Raw genomic sequence first — 12,687 nt, 5'->3', positions numbered from 1 at the left:
TGAAAAAAAGAATGGAGCTAAGCACAGGCAAAATCCTAGAGTAAAACCTGGTTCAGTCTGCTTTCTACCAGACACTACGAATTTACCTTCAGGCAGGATAATAACCTAAAACACAAGGCCAAATCTACACTGGAGTTGCTTACCAAGAAGACAATGAATGTTCCTGAGTGGCCGAGTTACAGTTTTGACAGATCTGCTTGAAAACCTATGGTAAGACCTAAAAATGGTTGTCTAGCCATGATCATTAGCCAAGGTGACAGAGCTTGAGGAATTTTTCAAAATAATAAATTGGCAAATGTTGCACTATCCAGGTGTCAGGTGTGGAAAGCTCTTAATGATTTACCCAGAAAGACTCACAACTGCCAAAGGTCATTCTAACATGTATTGACTCAGGGGGATTGAATAGTTTTTTTTTCCAATATAAACTGCTAAAAAAAATTGGGAACACTAAAATAACACATCCTAGATCTGAATGAATGAAATATTTTTATTAAATACTTTTTTCTTTACATAGTTGAATGTGCTGACAACAAAATCACACAAAAATGATCAATGGAAATCTAATTTATCAACCCATGGAGGTCTGGATTTGGAGTCACGCTCAAAATTAAAGTGGAAAACCACACTACAGGCTGATCCAACTTTGATGTAAGGTCCTTAAAACAAGTCAAAATGAGGCTCAGTAGTGTGTGTGGCCTCCATGTGCCTGTATGACCTTTGATTTCATAGAAGTGTGATTGACTTGGAGTTACATTGTGTTGGTTAAGTGTTCCCTTTATTTTTTTGAGCAGTGTATTTAACTAGGCAAGTCAGTTAAGAACAAATTATTATTTACAATGACGGCCTAGGAACAGTGGGTTAACGGCCTTGTTCAGGTGCAGAACATCAGATGTTTACCTATCTAATCAAGATACAATAATCATAAATAACAAACACTAATGTATTTATTTTTACCAATGTTAGAATTTTGTGTAAATCATTGACAAAAAATTACAATTAAATCCATTTGAATTTCACTTGGTAACAACAAAATGTGGAAAAAGTCAAGGGGTGTGAATACTTTCTGAATACATACATTTTACGTACGGGTGGTCCCAGGAATCAAACCCACTATCCTGGTGTTGCAACCGCCATGCTCTACCACCTGAGCTACAGAGGACCACTAAAGTACTAAAGTCCCTCTAGGATTGCAATTCAAATTTTTTAAATTCAACAATGGCCCGCATATTATGCGAGGGCTTGCACACTTTACCAATCAGCGCACTATTTCCACATAAAACAGTAAAAATCAGAATATTTTGGCATAAAACTGGCCAATCACCGCAGTACAAAGAGGGCTTGCAATTTAAACCAATCACCGCAGTACAAAGAGGGCTTGCAATTTAAACCAATCACCGCAGTACAAAGAGGGCTTGCAATTTAAACCAATCACCGCAGTACAAAGAGGGCTTGCAATTTAAACCAATCACCGCAGTACAAAGAGGGCTTGCAATTTAAACCAATCACCGCAGTACAAAGAGGGCTTGCAATTTAAACCAATCACCGCAGTACAAAGAGGGCTTGCAATTTAAACCAATCACCGCAGTACAAAGAGGGCTTGCAATTTAAACCAATCACCGCAGTACAAAGAGGGCTTGCAATTTAAACCAATCACCGCAGTACAAAGAGGGCTTGCAATTTAAACCAATCACCGCAGTACAAAGAGGGCTTGCAATTTAAACCAATCACCGCAGTACAAAGAGGGCTTGCAATTTAAACCAATCACCGCAGTACAAAGAGGGCTTGCAATTTAAACCAATCACCGCAGCAGTACAAAGAGGGCTTGCAATTTAAACCAATCACCGCAGTACAAAGAGGGCTTGCAATTTAAACCAATCACCGCAGTACAAAGAGGGCTTGCAATTTAAACCAATCACCGCAGTACAAAGAGGGCTTGCAATTTAAACCAATCACCGCAGTACAAAGAGGGCTTGCAATTTAAACCAATCACCGCAGTACAAAGAGGGCTTGCAATTTAAACCAATCACCGCAGTACAAAGAGGGCTTGCAATTTAAACCAATCACCGCAGTACAAAGAGGGCTTGCAATTTAAACCAATCACCGCAGTACAAAGAGGGCTTGCAATTTAAACCAATCACCGCAGTACAAAGAGGGCTTGCAATTTAAACCAATCACCGCAGTACAAAGAGGGCTTGCAATTTAAACCAATCACCGCAGTACAAAGAGGGCTTGCAATTTAAACCAATCACCGCAGTACAAAGAGGGCTTGCAATTTAAACCAATCACCGCAGTACAAAGAGGGCTTGCAATTTAAACCAATCACCGCAGTACAAAGAGGGCTTGCAATTTAAACCAATCACCGCAGTACAAAAAGAGGGCTTGCAATTTAAACCAATCACCGCAGTACAAAAAGAGGGCTTGCAATTTAAACCAATCACCGCAGTACAAAAAGAGGGCTTGCAATTTAAACCAATCACCGCAGTACAAAAAGAGGGCTTGCAATTTAAACCAATCACCGCAGTACAAAAAGAGGGCTTGCAATTTAAACCAATCACCGCAGTACAAAGAGGGCTTGCAATTTAAACCAATCACCGCAGTACAAAAAGAGGGCTTGCAATTTAAACCAATCACCGCAGTACAAAAAGAGGGCTTGCAATTTAAACCAATCACCGCAGTACAAAAAGAGGGCTTGCAATTTAAACCAATCACCGCAGTACAAAAAGAGGGCTTGCAATTTAAACCAATCACCGCAGTACAAAAAGAGGGCTTGCAATTTAAACCAATCACCGCAGTACAAAGAGGGCTTGCAATTTAAACCAATCACCGCAGTACAAAAAGAGGGCTTGCAATTTAAACCAATCACCGCAGTACAAAAAGAGGGCTTGCAATTTAAACCAATCACCGCAGTACAAAAAGAGGGCTTGCAATTTAAACCAATCACCGCAGTAGAAAAAGAGGGCTTGCAATTTGAACCAATCACCGCAGTACAAAGAGGGCTTGCAATTTAAACCAATCACCGCAGTACAAAGAGGGCTTGCAATTTAAACCAATCACCGCAGTACAAAGAGGGCTTGCAATTTAAACCAATCACCGCAGTACAAAGAGGGCTTGCAATTTAAACCAATCACCGCAGTACAAAGAGGGCTTGCAATTTAAACCAATCACCGCAGTACAAAGAGGGCTTGCAATTTAAACCAATCACCGCATAATATGGTTCAATCAAGCTACACGTCAAACTTTTCCTCATCAAATCGGGCAAAATCATTGCATGTTGCCATCAAAATGTCAGAATTGCCGCAGCAAAATCAAGCATTTCTGCCTGGAAATATCACAAAAAAACATTAAAAATCTTGTTACTGTAAAGCACTAATCTCTAAACTACTAAATTAATAAACTACTAACTTCTTCCATAGACTAAACAAGTGTGAGCTCTGAACTCAGTGTACTAAGTACTCACATTCAGTTCTGTCTTTTAAAGATTGATACGGGTGTGAAAATTCAATCCTGTCAAGTCTTGTACATTTCTCCCTGTACTGTTCTGATCCCGCAACAATTCTATAACCCGGAACTTTCCTGTCCTGATAAAAATCACTCCCATCCTGCGCAAATGTTTACGCGCAGAAATAGCTTCCGTTAGCTGCTCGTCTGTCTGTCTGTCCCCCCACCGCTCTGAGTGCGAGTAGCCATAATAACTTCTCCGTTTGACTGGTGCTCAGCGCTCAAGAGACAGTTGCCTCCACAAACAGCTGATAATAACAACAACATTATGAGATGTTGGCAATGAAGGCAGCCCTTCTACTTACCCAGAGTCGGTTTCATTAACCGATATGGACTTTGGGCCTCGATTTCAAAACCTTTGCCCTAAACCAGATTAAATGGCCGGAGGTCTTTGGCACCCATATCTGCCACCCTATCGTAGTACAGGCAATCCTCCTCTTCACCTCAGATGGAACAGGTTTAGTTAAATAGGCAAACAATTGGGCTTGACCGGTAACGTTGTCAGTAGTAAAGCAGCTAATGCCGCTTGATCCGTTCTCCGGTTGGCATTTGATTAAACTGCAGTATTTTGATTTATTTTTTTACCTTTAACTAGGCAAGTCAGTTAAAAACGTATTAACAATGATGCCTACATGGGCAAGGCTGGGCCAATTGTGCGCTGCCCTATGGGACTCCCAATCACGGCCGGTTGTGATATAGCCGGTACTAGTGCTGCAAGGTAATAGTGCTGCAGTGACGCCTCAAGCACTGAGATGCAGTGCCTTAGACCGCAGCGCCAATTTGGGAGCCCAAGCCTTCTACTCAGTTCCTTCGTTGTCAAAGACAACTATCAAATGTCGCTAAAACATCGCTCTTTCCTTTGAATGGCTCTGATGTTAGTGATGTGTCCTTGGCTGCAACGAGACGTTTCCATTCCTCTCTTGTAGGCTTCATCATTCACTGAAGTACAAAGGGATCTGAGGTAAAGTAGTGACTACCGGAGAAATGCACGAGAGTGAACCGACGGAAGGGGGAGGGGAGAAATACAAAAATACAATTTATCTTTTTCTAAAGTGAACTACATTAGGCCAGTTTGCTCCACAAGTTATATACCTCTAACCCCCAAAAAGACACCTAATTGTATAACTAAACCATGATATGGTATCCGTTCCATATAATCTTAGTAACCAATCAAATCAGATTCCTTAGAATCTGTAGATCCGAGGGGCAAAGGTTACCTGTACAGCGTTGAGAGGGTAGCCAATGGGGCGGGGTGTGGGCGGGGCCACGCGCAGGGTCTTGTGTTTCTTCAGGCGGTCAGAGAGCAGGCTGTAGATGGCGCTGTAGTGATCGTATGCATCAGTGTGCAGAGACTGGAGAGAACGGGCGAGAGAGGGGTGAAACAAGACAACCGTTAGCTAATGGCATTTCATATGCACAACAGCGTTTGTCTACTGCAACAATCTTGTGTCTAGTGTGTGTGTGTGAGAGTGTGTTGGTCCCACTTGGAGTGTGCGCTCGCGGTCCAGTCCCATCTCAGACATGGCCATCAGCACCTGCTCGTTGATGAGCTCTGTCTCCCGCTCAGACTTCACCTGCTCACATTCCACTATCAACTGAGAGAGAGAGACAGAAATTCCATTAAAACGTTGGGTCCATCCTTCATTGAAATCAAAGACAATAGGTCAGAGCAGTCTTGCCAGATCATCCAAAAGCAGCTCGATAGACCCAGAGTTCGGGAACTCACCCTCTCAAACTCTGGGTCGGGGTCTCCCTGCTTCATCCACTTGTTCTTACAGATCTGCTCCATGGAGAGGCGCCTACTGGGCTCCAGCACCAGCATGTGTCGGATCAGGTACTCACAGTCTGTCAGAGAGAACACGGCGTCAGAAGAGCAACACAACTCACAGCAGCCAAGACACCATTGTTTCAACTTGCAAGGTACTAGTGCTGGCATCGGGTCTCACCTGTGGACATGAAGAAGGGGATGCGGAACTTCCCGCTCAGCACCCGGGCCCTCAGGTTCTGGAGGGTGCTGCCGTCAAACGGCAAGGCACCACACACCAGAACATATAGCACCACGCCCAAACTCTACACACAGAGAGAGAGAGCGAGAGAGCGAGAGAGAGAGAGAGAGAGAGCGAGCGAGAGAGCGAGAGAGAGAGAGAGAGAGAGGATGAGGATGAGGATGAGGAGTAATCCCTTATAGGTGAGACTCTCCACCCTTTTCCAAAAGTGGGCATAGACACACTCCCTGTTGGATTTGAAAGCACTGGATTGGGGTGTAAGTATGGGCTGGAAGAAATGTCGACCAATGTTAAATCTATGCCGGGAAGTGTGAACTGGGATGTAGCCATGGTCCAGTGTAGGCTATGAGGAGTAGCTGTGGTCGTTTCTTATAGGAACTAGGATTACTAAGACTAGGACACTGACCCAGATGTCCACTTTGGGTCCGTCGTACTCCTTCCCTTCAAAGAGCTCTGGGGCAGCATAGGGAGGACTCCCACACCAGGTCTTTAGTAGCTGGCCTCTGGAGAACAGGTTACTGAAGCCAAAGTCTTCCATGGACAGAGGGAAGTTCAAAAAAAGAGAGGAGGGAAAAAAAGAGAGGAGATAAGCGAGGGGGGGGGGGGGGATAAACCTTCTCTTCCTGTGATCAACCCCAACACACTCCTAGAAATCAAGTGAAAAACTATACCGGCAATCTTGATGTTGAGATTGTGGTCCAGGAGCAGGTTTTCGGCCTTCAGGTCTCGGTGGACGATGTTGCGGCAGTGGCAGAAGTGGACGGCCGCCACGATCTGCTTAAACTTCCGCCGCGCGTCCTTCTCCGCCATCCTGCCGTGGGCCACCAGGTGGTCTGAACACAGACAGGCGAGAGGCCAAAGTTCAAATTCAGTTAATTTGCCTTTTACAGGGGTTTTGCTTTGCATTTCCCCGAGATCCACCACTTCACATCACATTGAAACAATGACGACGTCAAACGCAGGATCACAGACAAACAGATAGTCACTAGTCAGAGCCATTGACATAGGTAGTAAACCATACAATTGTGCACAAGTGGAGCATACAAAAAGACAATGGCTCACTACAAAAGACAAACTTACCAAAATCTCCCCGCCACTGGCATATTCTGTTACCAGGTAGATCATCCTCTCGGTCTCCATTACCTGATGAGAGAGACAGACATTTGCATTGACAATATAACCGCTTCAGTCAACATCACTAAACATACGGCATCAGCAGTGTGGATCCGGTTTAGGGTGAAGTTGCCTGTAGACACTGATCTTGGGTCAGATTTGCATTCTCCATACAAACAGTTAAGGTTATGGTTGTGGGAAGGGATCCTAGATCTGTACTTAGAGCAAACTCCACCCCAGAGCTGTGATCTACTGACCTGGTAGAGACGAATGATGTGAGGGTGCCTCAGCATCTTCATGATCTGCACCTCCCTGAAGATCTTCTTCAAGTTCTCATCGTCCAGCTGGGTCTTGTCCACTATTTTGATGGCCACCTGAACAGAGACAGAAAGACAATGGAGTGGGAGTTAGTACAAGATATCTATTGAACCATTTCAAGCGAACCAAAACCATTTGAGCAAAATGACTCATCAATGAGTGACCATACCTGACTCATCAACAGGAGGTCAAAGTCAGAGCACTGATCAGGGACACAGTGGCACCCTATTCCCTATTGACTGCACTAAAGGTAGTGCACTGTATAGGTAGTAGAGTGCCATTTGGAACTCAGCCAAGGCTAGCTTTATCAAGCAGAAATTTGCTTCCTGCAACACAAAACCAAAAATGTTCTGGGACTGTAAAGTCCATGGAGAATAAGAACACCTCCTCCCAGCTGCCCACTGCACTGAGGATAGGAAACTCTGTCACCACCGATAAATCCACCATAATTGAGAATTTCAATAAGCATTTTTATACGGCTGGCCATGCTTTCCACCTAGCTACCCCTACCCCGGTCAACAGCACTGTACCCCCAACAGCAACTCGCCCAAGCCTTCCCCATTTCTCCTTCTCCCAAATCCAGTCAGCTAATGTTCTGAAAGAGCTGCAAAATCTGAACCCCTATAAATCAGCCGGGCTAGACAATCTGGACCTTCTCTTTCTAAAAATTATCTGCCGAAATTGTTGCAACCCCTATTACTAGCCTGTTCAACCTCTTTTGTGTCGTCTGAGATGCCCAAAGATTGGAAAGCAGCTGCGGTCATCCCCCTCTTCAAAGGGGGGGGGGGGCACTCTTGACCCAAACTGCTACAGACCTATATCTATCCTACCCTGTCTTTCTAAGGTCTTCGAAAGCCAAGTCAACAAACAGATTACCGACCATTTCGAATCCCACCGCACCTTCTCCGCTATGCAATCTGGTTTCAGAGCTGGTCATGGGTGCACCTCAGCCATGCTCAAGGTCCTAAACAATATCTTAACCGCCATCGATAAGAAACAATACTGTGCAGCCGTATTCATTGACCTGGCCAAGGCTTTCGACTCTGTCAATCACCACATCCTCATCGGCAGACTCGATAGCCTTGGTTTCTCAAATGATTGCCTCGCCTGGTTCACCAACTACTTCTCTGATAGAGTTCAGTGTGTCAAATCGGAAGGCCTGTTGCCCGGGCCTCTGGCAGTCTCTATGGGGGTGCCACAGGGTTCAATTATTGGGCTAACTCTCTTCTCTGTATACATCAATGATGTCGTTCTTGCTGCTGGTGAGTCTCTGATCCACCTCTACGCAAATGACATCATTCTGTATACTTCTGGCCCGTCTTTGGACACTGTGTTAACAACCCTCCAGATGAGCTTCAATGCCATACAACTCTCCTTCCGTGGCCTCCAACTGCTCTTAAATACAAGTAAAACCAAATGCATGCTCTTCAACCGATCGCTGCCTGCACCTGCCCCGCTTGTCCAGCATCACTACTCTGGATGGTTCTGACTTAGAATATGTGGACAACTACAAATACCCAGGTGTCTGGTTAGACTGTAAACTCTCCTTCCAGACTCACATTAAACATCTCCAATCCAAAGTTAAATCTAGAATTGGCTTCCTATTTCGCAACAAAGCATCCTTCACGCATGCTGCCAAACATACCATCGTAAAACCACTAGGCTACCCTGCCGCCCCATCTTGGCCAGGTCGCAATTGCAAATGAGAACTTGTTCTCAACTTGCCTACCTGGTTAAATAAAGGTGAATTAAAAATAAATGTATATCAGATAATCAGATACTTCCTTTGGCTTAGATAAAGAACCACAGAAACACCCACACGGAGACAAAGAGAGCAAATATTCCCACCTCTCATCTCACACCATCCGCAAAAGCCAGGGAATTTGCCTTATAGGTTCGAGGAATTAGCCTAACATGTTCATCATATAATAAAGAAGACATGGATTTTATAAATAGCCTAACGCCTGTCAAAGACCCAACGAGGGGCGCACGCCTACAACTAAACTGAGCCCCCCCCAGCTAACCTGACATTGACAGAGACCTTTGGGGAGGGGTTAACTAACATAATGGCACTGAAATAACAGGTCAGCGTATACAATCCAGGGGTGTCAAACTCAATTCCTTGAGGGCTACAGCACCTTCAGAAAGTATTCACGCCACTCGACTTTTTCCACATTTTGTTTTGTTACAGCCTGAATTTAAATTGAATTAAATACCCCACAATGTCAAAGTGGAATTATGTTTTTCAAAATTAATAAAAAATGAAAATGTCTTGAGTCAATAAGTATTGCACCACTTTGTTCTGGCAAGCCTGAATAAGTGCAGGAATAATAATGTCCTTAGCGATGCACATAATAAGTTGCATGGACTCACTCTTTGTGCAACATGATTTTTTAATGACTACCTCATCTCTGTATCCCACACATACAGATAATTGTACGGTCCCTCAGGCGAGCGAGTGGATTTCAAACACAGATTCAACCACAAAGACCAGGGAGGTTTTCCAACGCCTCACAAAGAATGGCACCTAATTGGTAGATGGGTAAAAAAAATATTTAAAAAATCTTGAAAGCAGACATTGAATATCCCTTTGAGCATGGTGAAGTTATTAAATTACACTTTCGATGTTGTACCAATACACCCAGTTACCACAAAGATACAGGCATCCTTCCCAAATCAGTTGCCGGAGAGATTTTGGGGATTTCACCATGAGGTCAATGGTGACTTTCAAACAGTTTGAGTTGAACGGCTGTGATAGGAGAAAACTGAAGATGGATCAACGACATTGTAGTTAGTCCACAATACGAACCTAAATGGGAGTGAAAAGAAAGAAGCCTGTACAGAATAACAAATATTCCAAAACATGCGTCCTGTTTGCAATTAGGCATATGAGGGTGCATTCAGATACCCAGTGGGTTGGGCGATTCATTTCTCATCAATCATTTTGAAAAAAATGTATACCTAACTGGAAATCAACCAATTCCCCATCGTTAACACAATGGAAAGGTCAAATGCTTTATTATCTAAATGTTGAAAGTACGCGTGGGCAACAGAGAGAAACAACATGGTGCAGTTTGAGGCCATGTGGCAGAGAGTGTTACTGGCACTGGAGATGATGCTGTGATCAGGTGGTTCTGGGCAGAGTTGATGTTGTGGATGTTTGTGTGCATCTGTATGTTGTCGTTTGTATGTTTTGTATTGTACAAAAAAACTAAAGAAAACACACGTAATACTGCAAAAAAAAAACATTTCACAGCAATTACATTTTTGGCCTGAATACAAAGCATGATGTTTGGGGCAAATCCAATACAACACATTACTGAGTATCACTCTCCATATTTTCAAGCATAGTGGTGGCCGCATCATGTTATGGGTATGCTTGTAATCGTTAAGAACTGCAGAGTTTTTCAGGATAAAAAATAAACAGATGGAGCTAAGCACAGGACAAATCCTAGAGGAAAACCTGGCTCAGTCTGCTTTCCACCAGACAATGGGAACACAAGGCCACATCTACAATGGAGTTGCTTACCAAGATGACAGTGAATGTTTGTCTAGGAATGATCAATAATCAACTTGACAGAGCTTGAATAATTTTGAAAAGAATAACAGACAAATATTGTAGAATTCAGGTGTGCAAAGCTCTTAGACTTACCAAGAAAGACTAACAGCTGTAATCACTGTGTATTGTCTCAGGGGTGTGAATACTTATGTAAATGTATTTCATTTTCAATCCATTTGAAAACAATTCTAAAAACATATTTTCACTTTGTAATTAAAGGGTATTGTGTGTAGATGGGTGAGAATGTTTTTATCCATTTTGAATTCAGGCTGTAACAACAAAATGTGGAATAAGTCAAGGGGTATGAATACTTTTTGAAGGCACTGTGTGTTTTTGCTTGTTTTTGTTATTTCCTTTTTGTGTCTAATGAAGACCTAGACAACCGGGTGAGGGGCTCCTAACTAATCAATTACCTTAAATGTATCCATCAAGTACAAGGGAGGTGGGAAACCTCGCAAACACACGACCCTCCAGCAATTGAGTTTGACACCTTGCTGATCTAATCAATTCTGACGGTGCTATCTTTTACCACTAACTGTGACGTGTCAGCTCGACGTCAGGTTTTAGGCTAATGAATAAATGAATAAATTAGCAGTGTAATGCGATGGTCTGTCAAGAATGAGACGAAAACCTGCTCTCTAAACATCCTTGTGAGCTGGCTTCACATTCTGGGAATAGTGGGAATATCTGATGCTACTCTTCCCCCTCTCTGTTCTTGGCCGAGATAATAGAATGGGGCCATCTGAGAGCAAGCTGCGGGCCCATTTCCGGCTAGCGGACAGGAAAAGGAAGAGCCAGGCACATGGTGTTCTAGCACCCCTCCACCCCATTGTGGGTACGAGGCCCAGCATCTGGAGCAGAAAAACACACACACACAATACACACATTGAACACCACACCACACACAGAACGAACACCACACATACACAAACACAATTTAACACCACACACAGAATGACCACCACACTACACACACAGTGAACACCACACTACACACACAGTGAACACCACACACAGAATGACCACCACACTACACACACACACAGAATAACCACCACACTACACACACAGTGAGCACAACACAACACAAACAATGACCACACACACACAATGACCACACACACACACACACACACACACAGAGAGAGAGAATGAACACCACACTACACACAGAATGAACACCACACACACACACAGAATGAACACCACACACACAAACTGGTATTACACAGTAAAAACAGAAAAGACCAAATGAGGGAGAAAGGTCATGGGGGCATTGAGTTCACACTCCCGGTCTCACGCTGCAAACCCAAATACTTTGGGAACATCAAGTCCCTCTCCATGCAAATGGACTCAAAATAAGGAAATCGGGACGAAATCAAAACTGGAAGAGAGAGCTACGCTGGCCTATAAAAGCTGGCGCCTGCAGGATGTTTGAGAGAACATCATTTGGCCTGATAAGCTGAGCACCAATAGAGGAGTTTGGACACACTATCATAATGACTAGCGCAACTCATTTCCTCACACACGCAATTCAGTTCAATAGCCAGTTGTAGTTGGAACTACTGGCTGGTTTATAATGTACAGTTATAGTTACAGTAATCTACTTGGGAGGGGTGACGTGTCTGGCCTGCATTACTTTGGGAATTTTCCATTGAAAGATATGGATACAGAAGAGAGACGGTTAAGTGTCACATAGCCCCCGCGATCACAAGACTGTTGACCTAACCATCGCACTACGCCACTGCTGAGACGTAGCAACCAGGAACAAAATGAACAGGAGAAAGAAATAGGTTTACCACGCCAGCAGATTATTTGGGGCAAGGCGCTCTAAACAACGCGACTGTGCTGCTGACAATTACACCAACGGAATGTGGACAAGAGGACTTTTCAAGTTTCATATACAAACGACGACTGTCATCATGAAATTCCTTTCAGGCTTTATATAACAGCGGATGACCGTGGAGAGCTCAGAGAGTCGAATATGAAAAACAAAAAATGTCAATCTGGATATCGAAGACGGAATACAAATGATGTTTAAAAAGTTACAATAGAACAAAGGAGGTTAACACAAACTAAATGAAACAGACTGGTTTTGTGGCTTTAGCCTGGCCTATAATGATATCATGTGGGATACACGTCACATATCAGTTTGCAAACAATGCAAAGAAATATACACTACTGTTCAAAAGA

The 12,687-nt window shown here is 43.6% G+C and overlaps 1 protein-coding gene across 3 annotated transcripts in view; it reads right to left on the bottom strand.

The window, feature by feature from the left end:
• LOC109908973 (serine/threonine-protein kinase SIK3 homolog) overlaps positions 1–12,687 on the bottom strand; it is a 47,264-nt gene that overhangs the window by 19,650 nt on the left and 14,927 nt on the right. For 2 of the 3 annotated variants that reach the window (XM_020507795.2, XM_020507796.2), the window contains exons 2-9: positions 6,875–6,991; positions 6,585–6,647; positions 6,176–6,337; positions 5,911–6,035; positions 5,445–5,568; positions 5,225–5,343; positions 4,983–5,093; positions 4,716–4,850 (exon numbers count right to left, since the gene is read on the bottom strand). In XM_020507795.2, coding sequence (XP_020363384.2) covers positions 4,716–4,850; positions 4,983–5,093; positions 5,225–5,343; positions 5,445–5,568; positions 5,911–6,035; positions 6,176–6,314 — 753 coding nt within the window. In that variant the 5' untranslated portion in view covers positions 6,315–6,337; positions 6,585–6,647; positions 6,875–6,991. Of the gene's footprint in view, positions 1–4,715; positions 4,851–4,982; positions 5,094–5,224; positions 5,344–5,444; positions 5,569–5,910; positions 6,036–6,175; positions 6,338–6,584; positions 6,648–6,874; positions 6,992–12,687 lie in introns of those variants that run through there. The other variant, XM_031795982.1, reaches the window with a different exon arrangement.

Source organism: Oncorhynchus kisutch, linkage group LG18, assembly GCF_002021735.2.
Source record: "Oncorhynchus kisutch isolate 150728-3 linkage group LG18, Okis_V2, whole genome shotgun sequence".
NCBI lineage: Eukaryota > Metazoa > Chordata > Actinopteri > Salmoniformes > Salmonidae > Oncorhynchus > Oncorhynchus kisutch.
Note: the sequence above shows the minus strand (reverse complement) of the source record. Positions and strands in the feature narration are given on the sequence as shown.